Source organism: Oncorhynchus mykiss, chromosome 18, assembly GCF_013265735.2.
Source record: "Oncorhynchus mykiss isolate Arlee chromosome 18, USDA_OmykA_1.1, whole genome shotgun sequence".
Taxonomy (NCBI): domain Eukaryota; kingdom Metazoa; phylum Chordata; class Actinopteri; order Salmoniformes; family Salmonidae; genus Oncorhynchus; species Oncorhynchus mykiss.
Genome location: NC_048582.1, coordinates 30,921,498 through 30,946,744, shown reverse-complemented (window position 1 = coordinate 30,946,744; position 25,247 = coordinate 30,921,498). Strand labels below are relative to the sequence as shown.

The following is a 25,247-nucleotide window of genomic DNA, read 5'->3' as shown; positions in this document are numbered from 1 at the left end:
AACCGCCATTAAAAAAGCCAGACTACGGTTAATAACTGCACATGGTGACAAAGATCGTACTTTTTGGAGAAATGTCCTTCTGGTCTGATGAAACAAAAATAGAACTGTTTTGCCATAATGACCATCGTTATGTTTGGAGGAGAAAGGGGGAGGCTTGCAAGCTGAAGAACACTATCCCAACCGTGAAGCATGGGGGTGGCAGCATCATGTTGTGGTGGTGCTTTTCTGCAGGAGGAACTGGTGCACTTCACAAAATAGATGGCATCATGAGGCAGTAAAATGATGTGGATATATTGAAGCAACATCTTAAGACATCAGTCAGGAAGTAAATGCTTGGTCGCAAATGGGTCTTCCAAATGGACAATAACCCCAAGCATACTTCCAAAGTTGTGGCAAAATGGCTTAAGGAAACAAAGTCAAGGTATTGGAGTGGCCATCATAAAGCCCTGACCTCAATCCTATAGAACATTTGTGAGCAGAACTGAAAAAGCATGTGCGAGCAAGGAGGCCTACACACCTGACTCATTTACATCAGCTCTGTCAGGAGGAATGGGCCAATATTCACCCAACTTATTGTGGGAAGCTTGTGGAAGGCTACCCAAAACGTTTGACCCAAGTTAAACAATTTAAAGGCAATACTACCAAATACTAATTGAGTGTATGTAAACTGCTGACCCACTAGGAATGTGATAAAATAAATAAAAGCTGAAATAAATCATTCTCTCTACTATTATTCTGACATTTCACATTCTTAAAATAAAGTGGTGATCCTAACTGACCTAAGACAGGGAATTGTTCCTAGGATTAAATGTCAGGAATTGTGAAAAACTGAGTTAAATGTAAACTTCCGACTTCAACTGTATCGTATTAAACAAACAAAAAAATGACCTTGGTATTTCCAATGTACAGTCTTAAAATTAAATACATTTAAAAAATCATAAAGAAAAAAAAAAGGTCAACCTCCAGGCTTCCTGCACCATGGTGGGCCAGCTACCAACCTCTGTCCACCACTGGGGGCTGGCCCTGCCAGCAGGGGGGCCAACACAACCTCTGCTTGTGGCTCAGGTAACCTTTGTTCACGACTGGGGCCTGATCTTGCCGGGTGGACAGCTACCAACTCCAAGCGGGCTGTCATGTGCCTTTTACTGAGGAATGGCTACCGCCTGGCCACTCTATCATAAAGGCCTGATTGGTTCTGCAGAGATGGTTGTTCTTCGGCAATGTTGTCCCATCTCCATACTCTTGAGAACTCTTAAGCTCTGTCAGAGTGACCATTGGGTTCTTGGCCACTTCCCTGACCATGGCCCTTCTCCCGCGATTGCTCAGTTTTGCAGGGCCCAGCTCTAGGAAAAGTCTTGGTGGTTCCAAACCTCTTCCATTTAAGAATGATGGAGGCCACTGTGTTCTTGGGGACCTTCAATGCTGCAGACATTTTTGATACCCTTCCCCAGACCTGTGCCTCGACACATTTCTGTCTTGGAGCTCTACGGACAGTTCCTTCAACCTCATGCCTTGGTTTTTGCTCTGACATGCACTGTCAACTGTGGGACCTTTTTATATAGACAGGTATGTGCCTTTTCCAAATCATGCCCAATCAATTCAATTTACCACAGGTGGACACCTGAGTTCAATTTCGAGTTTCATAGCAAAGGGTCTGAATACTTATGTAAATAAGGTATTTTTGTGTTTTATTTTGAATACATTTGAAAAAAATTATAGAAACGTGTTTTCGCTTTGTCGTGAGTAGATTTGAGGATTTTTTATTTATTTAATATATTTTAGACCAAGGATGTAATGTACAAAATGTGGAAAAAGTCAAGGGGTCTGAATATTTTCCGAATACACTATGTAAATGTGAGATTTCACTTCATAGGTTTTACAAATTTGCAAAACCTTTTTGCTTTGTCATTTTGTGATATTTTGTGTCGAATGAGGAGGGGGAAAAAAATACTTAATCCATTTTAGAATAATGGTGTAACGTAACAAAAGGTCTGAATACTTTCAGAGTGCACTGTAATCAAATAAAATGTTATTGGTCACATACACGTGTTTAGCAGATGTTATTACGGGTGTAGAGAAATGCTTGTCCTTCTTGCTCCGACAGTGCAGTAATATCTATACATTTCACAACATATACACACAAATCTAAGTAAAGGAATGGAATTAAGAATATATAAATATATGGATGTTCTAGTGATGGCTATTGAACAGTCTAATGGCCTTGAGATAGAAGCTGTTTTTCAGACTTTGATGCACCTGTGCTGACCTCACCTTCTGGATGATAGTGCGGTAAACAGGCAGTGGCTCGGGTGGTGGTTGTCCTTGATTATCTTTTTAGTTTGTCAGTGAGGTGTATGCCGAGGAACTTGAAGCTTTCCACCTTCTCCACTACTGTCCCGTCGATGTGGATAGGGGGGTGCTCTCTCTGCTGTTTCCTGAAGTCCACGATCATCTCTTTTGTTAGGTTGACGTTGAGTGAGAGGTTATTTTCCTGGCACCACATTCCCAGCGCTCTCACCTCCTCCCCATAGGCTGTCTCGTCATTGTTGTTAATCAAGCCTACTGTTGTGTCGTCTGCAAACTTGATGATTGAGTTGGAGGCGTGCGTGGCTTTGCAGTCATGGGTAAACAGGGAGTACAGGAGAGGGCTGAGCAAGCACCCTTGTGGGGCCACAGTGTTGAGGATAAGCGAAGTGGAGATGTTGTTTCCTACCTTCACCACCTATGGGTAGCCCGTCGGGAAGTACAGGACCCAGTTGGACAGGGCGGTGTTCAGACCCAGGGCCCATATTTTTGACAGAATTTGCAGATACTGCACTTTGCCTTATACACTATGGTAATTAATGTAGTGTTTTTGCAGATATAGTATACTGTAATATTTACTGTAGTATTTATTGCAATGTTTTTTGCGGACATTACTGTAGTATTTACTACAGTGCCTTGCGAAAGTATTCGGCCCCCTTGAACTTTGCGACCTTTTGCCACATTTCAGGCTTCAAACATAAAGATATAAAACTGTATTTTTTTGAGAAGAATCAACAACAAGTGGTACACAATCATGAAGTGGAATGACATTTATTGGATATTTCAAACTTTTTTAACAAATCAAAAACTGAAAAATTGGGCGTGCAAAATTATTCGGCCCCCTTAAGTTAATACTTTGTAGCGCCACCTTTTGCTGAGATTACAGCTGTAAGTCGCTTGGGGTATGTCTCTATCAGTTTTGCACATCGAGAGACTGACATTTTTTCCCATTCCTCCTTGCAAAACAGCTCGAGCTCAGTGAGGTTGGATGGAGAGCATTTGTGAACAGCAGTTTTCAGTTCTTTCCACAGATTCTCGATTGGATTCAGGTCTGGACTTTGACTTGGCCATTCTAACACCTGGATATGTTTATTTTTGAACCATTCCATTGTAGATTTTGCTTTATGTTTTGGATCATTGTCTTGTTGGAAGACAAATCTCCGTCCCAGTCTCAGGTCTTTTGCAGACTCCATCAGCTTCTTCCATTCTTCCAGAATGGTCCTGTATTTGGCTCCATCCATCTTCCCATCAATTTTAACCATCTTCCCTGTCCCTGCTGAAGAAAAGCAGGCCCAAACCATGATGCTGCCACCACCATGTTTGACAGTGGGGATGGTGTGAGCTGTGTTGCTTTTACGCCAAACATAACGTTTTGCATTGTTGCCAAAAAGTTCAATTTTGGTTTCATCTAACCAGAGCACCTTCTTCCACATGTTTGGTGTGTCTCCCAGGTGGCTTGTGGCAAACTTTAACCGACACTTTTTATGGATATCTTTAAGAAATGTCTTTCTTCTTGCCACTCTTCCATAAAGGCCAGATTTGTGCAATATACGACTGATTGTTGTCCTATGGACAGAGTCTCCCACCTCAGCTGTAGATCTCTGCAGTTCATCCAGAGTGATCATGGGCCTCTTGTCTGCATCTCTGATCAGTCTTCTCCTTGTATGAGCTGAAAGTTTAGAGGGACGGCCAGGTCTTGGTAGATTTGCAGTGGTCTGATACTCCTTCCATTTCAATATTATCGCTTGCACAGTGCTCCTTGGGATGTTTAAAGCTTGGGAAATCTTTTTGTATCCAAATCCGGCTTTAAACTTCTTCACAACAGTATCTCGGACCTGCCTGGTGTGTTCCTTGTTCTTCATGATGCTCTCTGCGCTTTTAACGGACCTCTGAGACTATCACAGTGCAGGTGCATTTATACGGAGACTTGATTACACACAGGTGGATTGTATTTATCATCATTAGTCATTTAGGTCAACATTGGATCATTCAGAGATCCTCACTGAACTTCTGGAGAGAGTTTGCTGCACTGAAAGTAAAGGGGCTGAATAATTTTGCACGCCCAATTTTTCAGTTTTTGATTTGTTAAAAAAGTTTGAAATATCCAATAAATGTTGTTCCACTTCATGATTGTGTCCCACTTGTTGTTGATTCTTCACAAAAAAATACAGTTTTATATCTTTATGTTTGAAGCCTGAAATGTGGAAAAAGGTCGCAAAGTTCAAGGGGGCCGAATACTTTCGCAAGGCACTGTATATGTTTTTGTTTGACTATCTTTGACATAGAGGTGCAGGCTTTCTCCTTGAGAATACTATAGTATTCTACAGTATACTACAACATTCTATAGTAAGCACTAAACATGATCAAGGGATACTACAGTGTGTAGTATAGTATACAACAGAATTATGTAGTAAATACTGTAGTATTCAATATTCAACTGTAGTATTTTGTTCATGTAGGTGGTACAGGCGCCAGGCATCTGTGCCTCTAGACTTATAGGTGCCTCCCTTTTAACTTACAACTCAGGGCAGGTGGGTACATTTATCAGGCTGTAAATATGAAGTTAGATAAAAGGACCTCACATTTACAAGTATAAGTGTATTCATGTTCATATATTTCCCAACATATATTTTTTAAAACAAAGCTTGCCTATTATATTTTGAAGCCTGCGGTTTGTTTTAAAGCTAGATTGAACAATTACTAAGGGATTCAAAACAAACTTGGTTGGATGGGACTTTGTATTTTATGTGTTTGTATTTTTATTTTTTATTTCACCCTTATTTAACCAGGTAGGCTAGTTGAGAACAAGTTCTCATTTGCAACTGTGACCTGGCCAAGATAAAGCGTAGCAATTCGACACATACAACAACACAGAGTTACACATGGAATAAACAAAACATACAGTCAATAATACAGTAGAACAAAAGAAAACAAAAAGTCTATATACAGTGAGTGCAAATTAGGTAAGATAAGGGAGTTAAGGAAATAAATAGGCCATGGTGGCGAAGTAATTACAATGTAGCAATTAAACACTGGAATGGTAGATTGGCAGAAGATGAATGTGCGGGTAGAGATACTGGGGTGCAAAGGAGCAAAATAAATAAATAAATACCAGTATGGGAATGAGGTAGGTAGATGGGCTATTTACAGATAGGCTAAGAACAGGTGCAGTGATCTGTAAACTGCTCTGACAGCTGGTGCTTAAAGCTAGTGAGGGAGATGTGAGTCTCCAGCTTCAGAGATTTTTGCAATTCGTTCCAGTCATGGGCAGCAGAGAACTGGAAGGAAAGACGACCAAAGGAGGAATTTGCTTTGGGGGTGACCAGTGAGATATACCTGCTGGAGCGCGTGCTACGTGTGGGTGCTGCTATGGTGACCAGTGAGCTGAGATAAGGCGGGGCTTTACCTAGCAGAGACTTGTAGATAACCTGTAGCCAGTGGGTTTGGCGACAAGTATGAAGCGAGGGCCAAACAACACGAGAGCGTACAGGTCGCAATGGTGGGTAGTGTATGGGGCTTTGGTGACAAAACGGATTGCACTGTGATAGACTGCATCCAGTTTGTTGAGTAGAGTGTTGGGGGCTATTTTATAGATGACATCGCCGAAGTCGAGGATCGGTAGGATGGTCAGTTTTACGAGGGTATGTTTGGCAGCATGAGTGAAGGATGCTTTGTTGCGATATAGGAAGCCAATTCTAGATTTACTTTTGGAGTGGAGATGCTTAATATGAGTCTGGAAGGAGAGTTTACAGTCTAACCAGACACCCAGGTATTTGTAGTTGTCCACGTATTCTAAGTCAGAGCCGTCCAGAGTAGTGATGCTGGACGGGCGAGCAGGTGCGGGCAGCGATCGATTGAAAAGCATGCATTTAGTTTTACTTACGTTTAAGAGCAGTTGGAGGCCACGGAAGGAGAGTTGTATGGCATTGAAGCTCGTCTGGAGGTTAGTTAACAGTGTCCAAGGAGGGGCCAGAAGTATACAGAATGGTGTCGTCTGCGTAGAGGTGGATCAGAGAATCACCAGCAGCAAGAGCAACATCATTGATGTATACAGAAAAGAGTCGGCCCGAGAATTGAACCCTGTGGCACACCCATAGAGACTGTTAGAGGTCCAGACAACAGGCCCTCCGATTTGACACACTGAACTCTATCAGAGAAGTAGTTGGTAAACCAGGCTAGGCAATCATTTGATTGAGTCTGCCAATAAGAATGTTGTAATTGACAGATTCAAAAGCCTTGGCCAGGTCGATGAATAAGGCTGCACAGTAATGTCTCTTATCGATGGCGGTTATGATGTCGTTTAGAACCTTGAGCGTGGCTGAGGTGCACCCATGACCAGCTCTGAAACCAGATTGCATAGCGGAGGAGGTATGGTGGGATTCGAAATGGTCAGTCATCTGTTTGTTAACTTGGCTTTCGAAGACCTTAGAAAGACAGGGTAGGATAGATATAGGTCTGTAGCAGTTTGGGTCTAGAGTGTCACCTCCTTTGAAGAGGGGGATGACCGCGGCAGCTTTCCAATCTTTGGGAATCTCAGACGATACGAAAGAGGTTGAACAGGCTAGTAATAGGGGTTGCAACAATTTTGGCAGATAATTTTAGAAAGAGAGGGTCCAGATTGTCTAGCCCGGCTAATTTGTAGGGGTCCAGATTTTGCAGCTCTTTCAAAACATTGGCTATCTGGATTTGGGTAAAGGAGAAATGGTGGGGGCTTTGGCGGGTTTCTGTGGAGGGTGCCGGGCAGTTGACCGGGGTAGGGGTAGCCATGTGGAAAGCATGGCCAGCCGTAGAGAAATGCTTATTGAAATTCTCAATTATAGTGGATTTATCGGTGATGACAGTGTTTCCTAGCCTCAGAGCAGTGGGCAGCTGGGAGGAGGTGCTCTTATTCTCCATGGACTTTACAGTGTCCCAGAACTTTGAGTTAGTACTACAGGATGCACATTTCTGTTTGAAAAAGCTTGCCTTAGCTTTTCTAACTGCCTGTGTATATTTGTTCCTAACTTCCCTGAAAAGTTGCATATCACGGGGGCTATTCGATGCTAACACAGGATGTTTTTGTGCTGGTCAAGGGCAGACAGGTCTGGCGTGAACCAAGGACTATATCTATTCCTAGTTCAATTTTTTTTTAGAGGGGTATGCTTATATAAGATGGTGAGGAAGGCACTTTTAAAGAATAGCCAGGCATCATCTACTGACGGGATGAGGTCAATGTCATTCCAGGATACCCCGGCCAGGTCGATTAGAAAGGCCTGCTCGCAGAAGTGTTTCAGGGAGCATTTGACAGTGATGAGGGGTGGTCGTATGGTTGCAGACCCATTACGGATGCAGGCAATGAGGCAGTGATCGCTGAGATCTTGATTGAAAACAGCAGAGGTGTATTTGGAGGGTGAATTAGTTAGGATGACATCTATGAGGGTGCCTGTGTTTACTGATTTGGGGTTGTACCTGGTAGGTTCATTGATAATTTGTGTGAGATTGAGGGCATCAAGCTTAGTTTGTAGGATGGCCGGGGTGTTAAGCATGTCCCAGTTTAGGTCACCTAGTAGCACGAGCTCAGAAGATAGATGGGGGGCAATCAGTTCACATATAGTATCGAGGGCACAGCTGGGGGCAGAGGGAGGTCTATAGCAAGCGACAACAGTGAGAGACTTGTTTCTGGAAAGGTGAATTTTTAGAAGTAGAAGCTCAAATTGTTTGGGTACAGACTTAGTCTGCAGAGTTCTGTATTACTTTCGATCTTTGCAGTAGATTGCAACACCGCCCCCTTTGGCAGTTCTATCTTGGCGGAAAACGTTATAGTTAGCAATGGAGATTTCAGGGTTTTTGGTGGTTTTCCTAAGCCAGGATTCAGACACGGCTAAAACATCTGGGTTGGCAGAGTTTGCTAAAGCAGTGAGTAAAACAAACTTAGGGAGTAGGCTTCTAATGTTAACATGCATGAGACCAAGGCTTTTATGTTTACAGAAGTCAACAAATGAGAGCACCTGGGGGGTGGGAGTGGAGCTAGGCACTGCAGGACCTGGATTAACCTCCACATCACCAGAGGAACAGAGGAGAAGTAGGATAAGGGTACGGCTAAAGACTATATGAACTGGCCGTCTAGCACTTTCAGAACATAGAGTAAAAGGAGCAGGTTTCTGGGCACGATAGCATAGATTCAAGGCATAGTGTACAGACAAAGGTAAGGTAAGATGTGAGTAAAGTGGAGGTAAACCTAGGCATTGAGTAATGAAGAGAGAGATATAGTCTCTAGAGATGTTTAAACCAGGTGATGTCATAGCATATGTAGGAGGTGGAACAACATGGTTGTTTAAGGCATATTGAGCAGGGCTAGAGGCTCTACAGTGAAATAAGACAGTAATCACTAACCAGGACAGTAATGGACAAGGCATATTGATATTAGAGAGAGGCATGTGTAGTCAAGTGAACATATGGGTCCAGTGAGTGGTTGGGCTGGCTGGGGACACGGCGATTCAGGCAGTTAGCAGGCTAACAAGCTAACAGTTAGTAGGCCGGAGCTAAACAAGCTAGCAGCTAGTAGACCAGTGCAAGCTAGCAGTTAGCAGGCCGGGTTAGCAAGCAAGCAGTTCGCATGGGCTAGCAGTTAGCAGACCGGGCAGGCAAGCTAGCATTTTGGCAGATAATTTTAGAAAGAGAGGGTCCAGATTGTCTAGCCCGGCTAATTTGTACACAGGCAGTACACAGGCAGTTAGAAAATCGTCAGTTAGCAGACCGGGCAGGCAAGCTAGCAGTTAGCAGACCAGGGCCCGGCAGTTTAGCAGTTAGCGGTTTGGGTTAGCAAGCAAGCAGATAGCAGGGGCTAGAAAGTTAGCCTTTGGGGGGGGGGACACGTCGCAATGGGGGTAAGTCTGTTTTTGCCTCTTCGTGCGGTGACGTCGATACACCAGTCGTGGAATTAGTAGGGTTCCAAGTAGCAAGCAGGCCGATATTGTAGCCCTGGAGTATGCTTCGGTGGTAGCACAGGAGCCCTGGCCGGGCTAGCTTCAAGCTAAATTGGTGCTTACTCTGGGATGGAAACGCTAGCCAGCAGTAGTCATCCGGGATTGCGGTTAGCTAGTTGTGAAGATCCAGATGAAAATGTTCAGTTTGTGGTAGGAATCCGGGGATAAAAATAACAGGTCTGTTAATGCTCTGGTTAGAGTAACGTTGTTCGATCTGGCGAGGTTAGCTGATGACCGCTGGCAATGGTTTGCTGACTGATATCTGGTAGTTAGCTGGTTAGCTTCAGTTGAGGGATTCCAGATCCGAAGTAAATATAAATACTTTAGGGAAAAAAAGCTGATCCACACCACATTGGGTGAGGCTGGTTGCAGGAGAGAGTTTAGATGATGAGGTTTAGCAAAATATTTTAAAGGATATGCGACGGAAAATATGTAAAACGATATATACAAGGGACACGACAGGACAAAGACGTCTGACTGCTACGCCATATTGGATACGAGCATATATGTATATGGGATGTTCTTCCATATCACATGCTTTTCATGTTTGCCTGTGAGCAATGTGCATGTACTTGTATGTGTGAGTTAATCACCATAATCAAACTAAAAGTGCTTCATTAACAGTAAAAACTGTAACAACCAAGCACAAACTCCTGCTGACTCTGTCAGACAGCCAAGTCATACACACACAACCCCCCTCGCGGAATTTGGAACGCTAAAACAAATCTCTGCCATGCAATGACTGTGAGAGAGCCAGGGAAGGAGTGTGTGGTGAAGGAAGAGAACATTGTGTCTCTGTGTTAGGGGCATGTGAGCAATGGGTGTGGTGTGGCTATACACTCTCTCTTGCTCTCTTTCTCTCTAGCTCTCTCTCTTCATCTGTCTTTGTGCCTCTGACTGAGATAAGCCCTGAGGCTGTCGCTCCCTGTGATCTCAAACTCTCATAGTGCAGGGAGCTGGCTGGTCCAACCACAACTGATGGTTTAGTGTTTTTTACAAGCCCTGCCATTACACACAATACATTCTTAGAGGGAGAAAATCATTAAGGTACACGCTATACAACTTAATCTAGCTTGCCAACTTCAATCTAGGACTCTTAATCAACACAAATACTGTAAATAGAGTACACTCAAAATGGAGCACACCCTGATACAAACATAACTATGCAAATACACATTACATCGATGCATGTACTGTACTCTATCCTCACATGCATGCAAATGGTCACATTCCTATGTACATTCTACTGTAGTACATGCTGTTTCTCAGTAGTCGTCACACTGTATCTTGATAGCTAATATCCTTGTCCTTGGGCGGCGCCACATGCAGTGCTCCACCCTTATCAGGCATCTCCTATTACAGCTGGATCTTCTATCACGACTCACATGGTGAGTCAGATGGACTCATCTCCTGTCTTCACTCTTATCCATCACTTCTTCTACCCTCTATGGATGGATGATGCCCCAGCCTATTCCACTTAAGGCAGAATGCTCCTGTGCAGACAAGCCACTGCTTGACTGGCTCCCCTATTACAGTCAGAGGATCTGCAGATATGGAGCCACTCATTTGCAGGATGTGGTTTGAGAAGGACTGGGGGGGTGCAATGGCTCACTTTATTGGAGCATAGTCCTTGTAACATCAAAATTGGGGGTTAGATTCCTGTACGCCTATGAGTGTTAACTGTAAATGCCTGCTATATGACTAGGCTATATTATTACATAGACAGGCAGGGTGTTTTAGCGTGAGTGACTCGGCGTGATCCCACTCTCCCTCTTTTTAAACAAACATGTCTGTTCTTTACCATAGTTACATTATTGTAACTTTGATTTGCGCTAAGACCTAGACTATTACAGTACTTAGTATCACTGCAATACGTCCTCGTGCTGTGTGTGTTGCAGTCAGTGTTTTGTTTTACGTGTGTTGTTTACTGGTATGTCCTCCTCACTCCTAATTGGTAACAGATTGTGGTATGCTGGGAAGGTGTTGTCAAAGCCTGACACTATTATTATGATTACTGTGCTGTAATCACAGCTGTTGCACTCACGCTAAACAATTAGGGATGTGTATGGGTGTATGTACAGTATATATTTTTTAGGAGGACATTTTTGTATATTGGAAAATAATGAGCTCAAAGATGTTGATAATGAAATCTATCTCTGTTGTCTTGTGATTTTACCATTACAAATGTGATGACTGTCACATGAAAATGAATCATATTTAACATGGTAATGCAACTGAATAAGGATGGAAAGGATAAAGATATTTATTTAAGGCACTTTATCGGACTCCAAAGCTATGTGCCTTTGGACGTGGTCGGAGAGTCACACCTGTCCTAAGACACTTATGAAAATGCTTTGTTGTGAGTAAAAGAAGCCCATTGAAAAATATCTGTGTGTGAAAGAAGCCAATGGAAATTAGGGTAACCAAGACACATTTAGCTTGGTTGGATACAGATATCAAATGTATAATAGAGTCAATCCATTTGAATTCAATCAATTTTTCACAGCAACCCTTTTGATTTGAATGAACATTTCCGTACATATTTGCCCATTGGCATGAGTGCTGCCGGTACTGGGGAGCTACAGTTCATTGAGGGAACCATGAATGCCAACATGTACTGTGACATACTGAAGCAGAGCATGATCCCCTCCCTTCGGAGACTGGGCCACAGGGCAGTATTCCAACATGATAACGACTCTAAACACACCTCCAAGACGACCACTGCCTTGCTAAAAAAGCTGAGGGTAAGGGTGATGGACTGGCCAAGCATGTCTCCAGACCTTAACCCTATTGAGCATCTGTGGGGCATCCTCAAATGGAAGGTGAAGGAGTGCAAGGTCTCTAACATCCACCAGCTCCGTGATGTCGTCATGGAGTAGTGGAAGAGGACTCCAGTGGCAACCTGTGAAGCTCTGGTGAACTCCATGCCCAAAGAGGGTTAAGGCAGTGCTGGAAAATGATGGTGGCCACACAAAATATTGACACTTTGGGCCCAATTTGAACATTTTCACTTAGGGGTGTACTCACTTTTGTTGCCAGCGGTTTAGACATTAATGGCTGTGTATTGAGTTATTTTGAGGGGACAGCAAATGTACACTGTTATACAAGCTGTACACTCACTACTTTACATTGTAGCAAAGTGTCATTTCTTCAGTGTTGTCACATGAAAAGTTATACTCAAATATTTACAAAAATGTGAGGGGTGTACTCACTTTTGTGATATACTGTATATATTTATATATATACAGTGCCTTGCGAAAGTATTCGGCCCCCTTGAACTTTGCAACCTTTTGCCACATTTCAGGCTTCAAACATAAAGATATAAAACTGTATTTTTTTGTGAAGAATCAACAACAAGTGGGACACAATCATGAAGTGGAACGACATTTATTGGATATTTCAAACTTTTTTAACAAATCAAAAACTGAAAAATTGGGCGTGCAAAATTATTCAGCCCCCTTAAGTTAATACTTTGTAGCGCCACCTTTTGCTGCGATTACAGCTGTAAGTCGCTTGGGGTATGTCTCTATCAGTTTTGCACATCGAGAGATTGAAATTTTTTCCCATTCCTCCTTGCAAAACAGCTCGAGCTCAGTGAGGTTGGATGGAGAGCATTTGAACAGCAGTTTTCAGTTCTTTCCACAGATTCTCGATTGGATTCAGGTCTGGACTTTGACTTGGCCATTCTAACACCTGGATATGTTTATTTTTGAACCATTCCATTGTAGATTTTGCTTTATGTTTTGGATCATTGTCTTGTTGGAAGACAAATGTCCGTCCCAGTCTCAGGTCTTTTGCAGACTCCATCAGGTTTTCTTCCAGAATGGTCCTGTATTTGGCTCCATCCATCTTCCCATCAATTTTAACCATCTTCCCTGTCCCTGCTGAAGAAAAGCAGGCCCAAACCATGATGCTGCCACCACCATGTTTGACAGTGGGGATGGTGTGTTCAGCTGTGTTGCTTTTACGCCAAACATAACGTTTTGCATTGTTGCCAAAAAGTTCAATTTTGGTTTCATCTGAACAGAGCACCTTCTTCCACATGTTTGGTGTGTCTCCCAGGTGGCTTGTGGCAAACTTTAAACAACACTTTTTATGGATATCTTTAAGAAATGTCCTTCTTCTTGCCACTCTTCCATAAAGGCCAGATTTGTGCAATATACGACTGATTGTTGTCCTATGGACAGAGTCTCCCACCTCAGCTGTAGATCTCTGCAGTTCATCCAGAGTGATCATGGGCCTCTTGGCTGCATCTCTGATCAGTCTTCTCCTTGTATGAGCTGAAAGTTTAGAGGGACGGCCAGGTCTTGGTAGATTTGCAGTGGTCTGATACTCCTTCCATTTCAATATTATCACTTGCACAGTGCTCCTTGGGATGTTTAAAGCTTGGGAAATCTTTTTGTATCCAAATCCGGCTTTAAACTTCTTCACAACAGTATCTCGGACCTGCCTGGTGTGTTCCTTGTTCTTCATGATGCTCTCTGCGCTTTTAACGGAACTCTGAGACTATCACAGTGCAGGTGCATTTATACGGAGACTTGATTACACACAGGTGGATTGTATTTATCATCATTAGTCATTTAGGTCAACATTGGATCATTCAGAGATCCTCAGTGAACTTCTGGAGAGAGTTTGCTGCACTGAAAGTAAAGGGGCTGAATAATTTTGCACGCCCAATTTTTCAGTTTTTGATTTGTTAAAAAAGTTTGAAATATCCAATAAATGTCGTTCCACTTCATGATTGTGTCCAACTTGTTGTTGATTCTTCACAAAAAAATACAGTTTTATATCTTTATGTTTGAAGCCTGAAATGTGGCAAAAGGTCGCAAAGTTCAAGGGGGCCGAATACTTTCGCAAGGCACTGTATATGTGTGAGTATTTGTATGTGTGAGTATTTGTGTGTGTGTGTGTGTGTGTGTGTGTACACACACACACAGTGGGGCAAAAAAGTATTTAGTCAGCCACCAATTGTGTAAGTTCTCCCACTTAAAAAGATGAGAGAGGCCTGTAATTTTCATCATAGGTACACTTCAACTATGACAGACAAAATGAGAGAAAAAATTCCAGATAGGCTAGTTGAGAACAAGTTCTCATTTACAACTGCGACCTGGCCAAGATAAAGCATAGCAGTGTGAACAGACAACACTGAGTTACACATGGAGTAAACAATTAACAAGTCAATAACACAGTAGAAAAAAAAAAGAAAAAAAAGAGTCTATATACATTGTGTGCAAAAGGCATGAGGCAAATAATTACAATTTTGCAGATTAACACTGGAGTGATAAATGATCAGATGGTCATGTACAGGTAGAGATACTGGTGTGCAAAAGAGCAGAAAAGTAAATAAATATAAACAGTATGGGGATGAGGTAGGTAAATTGGGTGGGCTATTTACCGATAGACTATGTACAGCTGCAGCGATCGGTTAGCTGCTCAGATAGCAGATGTTTGAAGTTGGTGAGGGAGATAAAAGTCTCCAGCTTCAGCGATTTTTGCAATTCGTTCCAGTCACAGGCAGCAAAGAACTGGAATGAAAGGCGGCCAAATGAGGTGTTGGCCTTAGGCATGATCAGTGAGATACACCTGCTGGAGCGCGTGCTACGGGTGGGTGTTGCCATCGTGACCAGTGAACTGAGATAAGGCGGAGCTTTACCTAGCATGGACTTCCGCTTTGTTGCGGAATAGAAAGCCGACTAGATTTGATTTTAGATTGGATATGTTTGATGTGAGTCTGGAAGGAGAGTTTACAGTCTAGCCAGACACCTAGGTACTTATAGATGTCCACATATTCTAGGTCGAAACCATCCAAAGTGGTGATGCTAGTTGGGCGTGCGGGTGCAGGCAGCGAACGGTTGAAAAGCATGCATTTGGTTTTACTAGCGTTTAAGAGCAGTTGGAGGCCACGGAAGGAGTGTTGTTTGGCGTTGAAGCTCGTTTGGAGGTTAGATAGCAGTGTCCAAGGACGGGCCGGAAGTATACAGAATGGTGTCGTCTGCGTAGAGGTGGATCAGGGATTCGCCCGCAGCAAGAGCAACATCATTGATATATACAGAGAAAAGAGTCGGCCCGAGAATTGAACACGGTGGCACCCTCATAGAGACTGCCAGAGGACCGGACAACATTCCCTCCGATTTGACACATTGAACTCTGTCTGCAAAGTAGTTGGTGAACCAGGCAAGGCAGTCATTAGAAAAACCGAGGCTACTGAGTCTGCCGATAAGAATATGGTGATTGACAGAGTCGAAAGCCTTGGCCAGGTCGATGAAGACGGCTGCACAGTACTGTCTTTTATCGATGGCGGTTATGATATCGTTTAGTACCTTGAGCGTGGCTGAGATGCATCCGTGACCGGCTCGGAAACCAGATTGCACAGCAGAGAAGGTACGGTGGGATTCGAGATGGTCAGTGACCTGTTTGTTGACTTGGCTTTCAAAGACCTTAGATAGGCAGGGCATGATGGATATAGGTCTGTAACAGTTTGGGTCCAGGGTGTCACCCCCTTTGAAGAGGGGGATGACTGCGGCAGCTTTCCAATCCTTGGGGATCTCAGACGATATGAAAGAGAGGTTGAACAGGCTGGTAATAGGGGTTGCGACAATGGCGGCAGATAGTTTCAGAAATAGAGGTAAATAAATAAATAAATTATGTGTTCCTTGATGATTTGTGTGAGATTGAGGGCATCTAGCTTAGATTGTAGGACTGCCGGGGTGTTAAGCATATCCCAGTTTAGGTCACCTAACAGAACAAACTCTGAAGCTAGATGGGGGGCGATCAATTCACAAATGGTGTCCAGGGCACAGCTGGGAGCTGAGAGGGGTCGGTAGCAGGCGGCAACAGTGAGAGACTTATTTCTGGAGAGAGTAATTTTTTTAATTAGTAGTTCGAACTGTTTGGGTATGGACCTGGAAAGTATCACATTACTTTGCAGGCTATCTCTGCAGTAGACTGCAACTCCTCCCCCTTTGGCAGTTCTATCTTGACGGAAAATGTTATAGTTGGGTATGGAAATCTCCAAATTTTTGGTGGCCTTCCTAAGCCAGGATTCAGACACGGCAAGGACATCAAGGATAGCAGAGTGTGCTAAAGCAGTGAGTAAAACAAACTTAGGGAGGAGGTTTCTGATGTTGACATGCATGAAACCAAGGCTTTTTCGATCACAGAAGTCAACGAATGAGGGTGCCTGGGGACATGCAGGGCCTGGGTTTACCTCCACATCACCCGTGGAACAGAGGAGGAGTAGTATGAGGGTGCGGCTAAAGGCTATCAAAACTGGTCGCCTAGGGCTTTGGGGATAAAGAATTAAAGGAGCAGATTTCTGGGCATGGTAGAATATATTCAGGGCATAGTGCGCAGACAGGGGTATGGTGGGGTGCGGGTACAGTGGAGGTAAGCCCAGGTACTGGGTGATGATGAGAGGTTGTATCTCTAAGCATGCTGGTTGTAATTGGTGAGGTCACTGCATGTGTGGGAGTTGGGACAAATGAGGTATCAGAGGTAACAGTATACAAGGCATATTGACATTTGAGAGAGACATACAGCAAGGCATACAGTAATCGCAGGTGTTGATTGGGAGAGCTAGCTAAAACAGCAGGTGAGACAACAACAGCTAATCAGCTAGCACAACAACAGCAGGTAAAATGGTGTTGATTAGGCAGAGAGGGTCGGATTAACTTCACACAGAGCCTACACACAGTTCGCAGCTGGGGCTGACAGATAAAAACATAAACAAACAGAATTGAGTACCGTGATTAATGGACAGTCCAGCAGGCATCAGCTATGTAGCCAAGTGATCACAGTGTCCAGCAGGCATCAGCTATGTGGCCAAGTTTACAGCAAGGATCCGGTGGAGTATTGGGCTCTAGCCGTGTATGTGTGGTTCGGGTGAACAGCTGAGTAGGCCGGGAAGTGGGCCTCAGGGATAGCTTCGGGACTGCGTGCACGCTAGCGGTGAAGATCAGAAGTAGTGGTCCAGGGATTACGGCAGGAATCCGGCGTTGTTGTGGAGAGACAGTTATCCAGGCAAAAAAAAAAATGGCTGGCTGAGCAGAAGGTAAAAGCCGCTAGCAGTGGCTAACAATGACTAAATAGCTTGTAGCTAGTTAGCTGGTTAGCTTCTGGAGGTTCTTGAATGTGTTCTAAAAATAAAAAATAATAGCGATTCCGTATCACATTGGGTGTGGCAGGTTACCGGAAGGTACAATCGAATTAAAAATCGAAAAGAGATTGAAAATAAATATGGGTCCGGAGAGTGGTTGGGCTAGCTGGGGACACGGCGATTCAGACAGTTAGCATGCCTGTGCTAACAAGCTAACAGTTAGTAGGCCGGGGCTAAACAAGCTAGCAGTTAGCAGACCGGGGCTAAACAAGCTAGCTGTTAGTAGACCGGGGCAGGCTAGCAGTTAGCAGGCCGAATTAGCAAGCAAGCAGATAGCAAGGGCTAGAAAGTTAGCCTTTGGGGGACGTCGCGATGGGGTTGAGTCTGTTTATGCCTCTTCATGCGGTGACATCGATAGACCGGTCGTGGGTCCGGATATTGTAGCCCAGGAGTATGCTTCGGTGGTAGCACAGGAGCTCTGGCCGGGCTAGCTTCAAGCTAAGTGGATGGAAACGCTAGCCAGGAGTAGTCATCCGGGGTTGCGGTTAGCTAGTTGTGAAGACCCAGATGAAAATGTTCCGTTTGCGGTGGGAATCCGGGGATAAAAATAATAGGTCCGTTATGCTCTGGTGAGAGTTGCGTTGTTCGAACGGGCGAGAGCTTTCCGAGCTAAAGGTTAGCTGATGACCGCTAGCAATGGTTTGCTGACTGATAGCTGGTAGTTAGCTTGCTAGCTTCAGTTGAGGGGTTTCAGATCCGAAGTAAATATAAATACTTTAGAAGAAAAAAAAGCTTATCCATGCTACATAGGGTGAGGCGGGTTGCAGGAGAGTATTTAGATGTTGAGGTTTAGCAAAATATTTTAAAAGATATGCGAAGAAAATTATGTAAAAACGATATATACAAGGGACACGACAGGACAAGACGTCTGACTGCGACGCCATCTTGGAATTGTTTTGAATTTATTTGCAAATTATGGAGGAAAATAAGTATTTGGTCAATAACAAAAGTTTATCTCGATACTTTGTTATATACCCTTTGTAGGCAATGACAGAGGTCAAACGTTTTCTGTAAGTCTTCACAAGGTTTTCACACACTGTTGCTGGTATTTTGGTCCATTCCTCCATGCAGATCTCCTCTAGAGCAGTGATGTTTTTGGGGCTATTGCTGGGCAACACGGACTTTAAACTGCCTCCAAAGATTTTCTATGGGGTTGAGATCTGGAGACTGGCTAGGCCACTCCAGGACCTTGAAATGCTTCTTACAAAGCCACTCCTTCGTTGCCCGGGCGGTGTGTTTGGGATCATTGTCATGCTGAAAGACCCAGCCATGTTTCATCTTCAATGCCCTTGCTGATGGAAGGAGGTTTTCACTCAAAATCTCACGATACATGGCCCCATTCATTCTTTCCTTTACACGGATCAGTCGTCCTGGTCCCTTCGCAGAAAAACAGCCCCAAAGCATGATGTTTCCACCCCCATGCTTCACAGTAGGTATGGTGTTCTTTGGATGCAACTCAGCATTCTTTGTCCTCCAAACACGACGAGTTGAGTTTTTACCAAAAAGTTATATTTTGGTTTCATCTGACCATATGACATTCTCCCAATCTTCTTCTGGACCATCCAAAAGCTCTCTAGCAAACTTCAGACGGGCCTGGACATGTACTGGCTTAAGCAGGGGGACACGTCTGGCACTGCAGGATTTGAGTCCCTGGCGGCATAGTGTGTTACTTTGGTCCCAGCTCTCTGCAGGTCATTCACTAGGTCCCCACGTGTGGTACTGGGATTTTTGCTCACCGTTCTTGTAATCATTTTGACCCCACGGGGTGAGATCTTGCGTGGAGCCCCAGATCGAGGGAGATTCAGTGGTCTTGTATGTCTTTCATTTCCCAATACTTGCTCCCACAGTTGATTTCTTCAAACCAAGCTGCTTACCTATTGCAGATTCAGTCTTCCGAGCCTGGTTCAGGTCTACAATTTTGTTTCTAGTGTCCTTTGACAGCTCTTTGGTCTTGGCCATAGTGGAGTTTGGAGTGTGACTGTTTGAGGTTGTGGACAGGTGTCTTTTATACTGATAACAAGTTCAAACAGGTGCCATTAATACAGGTAACGAGTGGAGGACAGAGGAGCCTCTTAAAGAAGAAGTTACAGGTCTGTGAGAGCCAGAAATATTGCTTGTTTGTAGGTGACCAAATACTCATTTTCCACCATAATTTGCAAATTAATTATATATATATATATATATATATATATATCAAAAAAATATATATATATATCAAAAAAATATATGGGGAATTGGAATGATCTAGACATTGATGGAAGTAACACGCTATCCACAATATAAAAATAAAATTAAACACTTTACATGTTGCGTTTATATTTTTGTTCAGTGTACATAGAGCAAATGGGGTCTGTCAGTGGTTGTCAGTGCCGTTTAAAGTGAGGGAGGCCATTTTTTTCACGAGCATGGCCTTATTTCTATTGCAGCATATTGGATGACTCAACGGCGATAGGTTTAGGCTACTACATGATACTCGAATTTCCCTTATACCCATCATGAGGTTGCTACAACCTTGCCTATGAATGAAAGTTTACAATGTGGGTGCAAACAGGTTGAGAGACAAATTTGAGGTGACAGACAGTGACATATGGAAAGACAGTGACATGCAGTACTTCCTTGCACACTTGCCTGCATCTAGCTGATGCTAATGGATGAAATCATTAGTCCAACAGTTGCAAACGAGAGTTTCTATTGGACAAATTCAGGTATGTTTATCCCCATTTTGTACCATTTTCTTCCGTTTAAGAAACTTTTTCAACAGAATCGGCAGAAAGAATACACCCCTTATCACGCGTAAATTTCATTTTCAGTTCACAGTTCATTTTCACAGCAGCCACATTGTATTCCTTCTCGCATTCATGCGCTCTCCTCCTCCCACCTCTTCCCTTCACTTGTAGACTTCAATGCACGACACATCAGCTGTAGGTGACCAGGTTAAATAACCTTTCCAAACCAAACCGCTACACACAGCCTAGATTGTTGTCTCGATATTAGCTAAAGTAACATCATAGTCAGCATAGCTAATTGAAGTAACACGTTAGTAAACCCACTACATTCATGCAGTAACGTAACTTTCTAAATGTTTTACAATTTACATTTTTATGAAAGTCACTGAGTAGGATGGTCCTCCCCTTCCTCCTCTGAAGAGCCTCCACTGGTCTATACTGAGCTGGATGAAGGGAGAGCCGGGTATAGAGGCAGTCGGACAAACACATTCAGGCTTGTAAGGGAACACATGCAGGCACACACAAACACACCTCTTCACCTTTATGTACACACACTGTACACACAAGCTCAGGAAGGTTCAGTATAAATAACATAAACATGGATTAACTGCATTGAAACTCTCTATAGACGCAGGATCAGATCAGACAGTGAGATCTAGAGAAGCTGCCTTTACAGTTATGTTATGTAACGCCTAAACCACCTCTCAGAAGACTATTCACTCTCTTAATTCATGTGGAACTGCCGTTATAGAGTGTTTTATTTTCCCATTCAGACTGATGCTAAAGCAGTTAACCTCCCTTATTAAACAGGGGTTTTCTTTCCCAAAAGAGAATGTTTGTTTATTTTTGAGGAAAGATTGTAACCTTACGACAATTAAATGACACATGTTTAAGGCCATAGAATGAAAAATGATTCAAAACATCAAAAGTTCGAAGTTAAGTGTTTAAAACTCATTTGATAAGGCTCCTTTTTTATTGAACCTTTATTTAACTAGGCAAGTCAGTTAAGAACAAATTCTTCTTTACAGTGATGGCCTACCCCGGTCAAACTGGGAAGGCGCTGGGCCAATTGTGCGCCGCCCTATGGGACTCCCAATCACAGCCAGATGTGATGCAGTTCAACATCTAGTTTTGGTTGAGTTTCCAAATAACGTGAATTCAATTAGAAATCAACAAAAAATGTAACCATGTCATTGGATTTAGGTTAAAGGTTTGGGGGAAAAATACCAAATCCCCTTACGTTGATTACTTTTTGCAAATGTATGTTTTTCCTGTGTACCTTTTTGCTATTCTCCTTTTTCTAGTCCTCCTGGTTTTGACCCTTGCCTGTTTCTGGACTCTGTACCCGCCTGCCTGACCATTCTGCCTGCCTTGACCACGAGCCTGTCTGCCACTCTGTACCTCCGGGACTCTGATCTGGTTTGGACCTTTTTCCTGTCCACGACCATTCTCTTGCCTACCCCTTTGAATTATTAAACATTGTAAGACTCCAACCATCTGCCTCCTGAGTCTGCATCTGGGTCTCACCTTGTGCCTTGATACATTGATTCGACCAGTCTTTGGCCAGTGGGATGATTCCAGAATATACCATTGTTACGCAACCATTATTTTTCAATAACTTAAGCATTGTCTATTTAATTGTAAATAATATAAGGAGGATCACCTGAGTTACAGTGCCTTGCGAAAGTATTCGGCCCCCTTGAACTTTGCGACCTTTTGCCACATTTCAGGCTTCAAACATAAAGATATAAAACTGTATTTTTTTGTGAAGAATCAACAACAAGTGGGACACAATCATGAAGTGGAACGACATTTATTGGATATTTCAAACTTTTTTAACAAATCAAAAACGGAAAAATTGGGCGTGCAAAATTATTCAGCCCCTTTACTTTCAGTGCAGCAAACTCTCGCCAGAAGTTCAGTGAGGATCTCTGAATGATCCAATGTTGACCTAAATGACTAATGATGATAAATACAATCCACCTGTGTGTAATCAAGTCTCCGTATAAATGCACCTGCACTGTGATAGTCTCAGAGGTCCGTTAAAAGCGCAGAGAGCATCATGAAGAACAAGGAACACACCAGGCAGGTCCGAGATACTGTTGTGAAGAAGTTTAAAGCCGGATTTGGATACAAAAAGATTTCCCAAGCTTTAAACATCCCAAGGAGCACTGTGCAAGCGATAATATTGAAATGGAAGGAGTATCAGACCACTGCAAATCTACCAAGACCTGGCCGTCCCTCTAAACTTTCAGCTCATACAAGGAGAAGACTGATCAGAGATGCAGCCAAGAGGCCCATGATCACTCTGGATGAACTGCAGAGATCTACAGCTGAGGTGGGAGACTCTGTCCATAGGACAACAATCAGTCGTATATTGCACAAATCTGGCCTTTATGGAAGAGTGGCAAGAAGAAAGACATTTCTTAAATATATCCATAAAAAGTGTTGTTTAAAGTTTGCCACAAGCCACCTGGGAGACACACCAAACATGTGGAAGAAGGTGCTCTGGTCAGATGAAACCAAAATTGAACTTTTTGGCAACAATGCAAAACGTTATGTTTGGCGTAAAAGCAACACAGCTCATCACACTGAACACACCATCCCCACTGTCAAACATGGTGGTGGCAGCATCATGGTTTGGGCCTGCTTTTCTTCAGCAGGGACAGGGAAGATGGTTAAAATTGATGGGAAGATGGATGGAGCCAAATACAGGACCATTCTGGAAGAAAACCTGATGGAGTCTGCAAAAGACCTGAGACTGGGACGGAGATTTGTCTTCCAACAAGACAATGATCCAAAACATAAAGCAAAATCTACAATGGAATGATTCAAAAATAAACATATCCAGGTGTTAGAATGGCCAAGTCAAAGTCCAGACCTGAATCCAATCGAGAATCTGTGGAAAGAACTGAAAACTGCTGTTCACAAATGCTCTCCATCCAACCTCACTGAGCTCGAGCTGTTTTGCAAGGAGGAATGGGAAAAAATATTTCACATATTGTATGTCATAAATTAAGATTTACTAGAGTAACAGGCATTTTGACCACATTGAAATCTATGCCTTATTTATGATAAAGTACACGTTTTCATATTCAGTCTATACAGTAGAGAACAAATAGTCTATTAACAGTATATATTGTTGTCAACATTTTGCTGGTATTACCAAAGGGACGGGACACAACTGTGAAGTGATTGCCATCCCTAATGTGGAATGTGTTGCTATTTAAGGTCCTACAGTACTTAGTTGGACTGGTTTGACTTTTAGTTACTGTAATTTTAGGTCAGATCCAGAGTTGGATTAGAAAAGCGGTGCGGTGGAAACAACAGACAGTCAGTGTCTGCGTCCCAAATGGAACCAGCACCATTTCAACTTCAACATCATCCAATCACCGATTCTTAGTCTAATACAGTGACAACTAAAAGACACCAAAACAATTTAATCCAATTAAACGTAAGCTAAATATGAAATGGTTTGTTATGGGCGTTAACAATGTCATAATCTTTTTGACAAGACAACATCAGACATATACAGAGACAGAGAGGTGCTTAGTCCTCTTGCCTCTGATTTCAAATTAGGTGCAGGCTGCTCAGACTCACTCTACAAGCACAGAATCAGTCAACCCAGTCATCAGAACAGTTCATTAACAAGGTACATTGATTATTATTTTTCTTCTCACTATTACTAAATAATAATCATGATTATATTGTATTGTATTCTTACTCTATTTCTCACAGTCACAGCCACAGTCAAACAGTGAATACCAGTCAACCAGTGAATACCAGACTAGCCAGAGGCTAAATCTGATCCGACCTTCGGGAAGAGAAAGTAGAGGTCCTTAAGGTGTGTATGAGCAAGTTTAAGCCTGTGTGCATTGGTGTGTATGTGATTTCAGAGCTTCCCTTGACTAACAGAATACCCCAGCTCTATTGTACAAGTGTACCTCGAGTCCCACAAACAGAGAAGGAAAACACCAGCAGTGTCAAGATGCTGACAGACGAGGTGTCTCAGATACAGGAGGTCAGTGAGTGCTGCCATCTTGATTTAGTTTTCTCTGCACCAGCAATATGGGAGAATGACTCAACATGGGTGGGGTTCTGTTGAAGGACAGGGAAATTAATGGGTGGTTTGGGTGTACAGAGGAAGGGTGTGTTGTTGATGTAAAGTCCTTCTAGTGTGTGTGTGTGCAAGCTGGTGTAGTGTAAATAAAATATATAATGTGTGTTATGTGTTGTCTCTCTTTAGGTTCGGTACTGTCTGAAGACCTTGAGGGAACAGATGGCCACCAGACAGAATAACAAGGTACAATGCCTTCAGGAGGTATTCATACCCCTTGATTATTCCACATTCTGTTGTGTTACAGCCTGGTTTCAAAATGAATAAAATATTTATTTTTAAGTCAACTACACATAATACCTCATAATGGCAAAGTGAAAACATGTTTTTATAAAATGTTTCAAATGTATTGAAAATTAAATACAGAATTATCTAATTGACATAAGTATTCACACCCCTGAGTCAATACATGTTAGAATCATCCTTGGCTTCATCCAGTCTTTCTGGGTAAGTCTCTAAGAGCTTTGCACACCTGGATTGTACAATATTGGTACATTATTCTTTAAAAATGTATCAAGCTCTGTCAAGTTGGTTGTTGATCATTGCTAGACAGCTATTTACAAGTCTTTCCATAGACTTTCAAGCCGATTTAATTCAAAACTGTAACTAGGACACTCAGGAACGTTCAAAGTTGTCTTGGTAAGCAACTCCAGTGTTTTGCGTGATTACTTTAGTGCTTTGTTGCAAACAGGATACATGTTTTCAAATATTTATATTATGTACAGGCTTCCTTCTTTTCACTCTGTCAGTTAGGTTAGTATTGTGGAGTAACTACAATGTTGTTGATCCATCGTCAGTTTTCCCCTATCACAGCCATTGAACTCAGTAATTGTATTGAAGTCACCATTGACTACATGGTGAAATCCCTGAGCTGAATTCCTCTCATGCCACTGAATAAGGAAGGGCGCATGTATCTTTGTAGTGACTAGTTGTATTGACACACCAACCAAAGCATAATAACTTCACCATGCTCAAAGGGA

General features: G+C 42.9%; 1 protein-coding gene across 6 annotated transcripts in view; it reads left to right on the top strand.

Moving 5' to 3' along the window:
- LOC110495992 (tuftelin) overlaps positions 1-25,247 on the top strand; it is a 42,619-nt gene that overhangs the window by 8,455 nt on the left and 8,917 nt on the right. For 2 of the 6 annotated variants that reach the window (XM_021571582.2, XM_021571581.2), the window contains exons 2-3: positions 23,889-24,171; positions 24,397-24,471. In XM_021571582.2, coding sequence (XP_021427257.2) covers positions 24,001-24,171; positions 24,397-24,471 — 246 coding nt within the window. In that variant the 5' untranslated portion in view covers positions 23,889-24,000. The remainder of the gene's footprint in view (positions 1-23,888; positions 24,172-24,396; positions 24,472-25,247) is intronic. The other 4 variants (XM_021571585.2, XM_021571583.2, XM_021571586.2 and 1 more) reach the window with 3 other exon arrangements.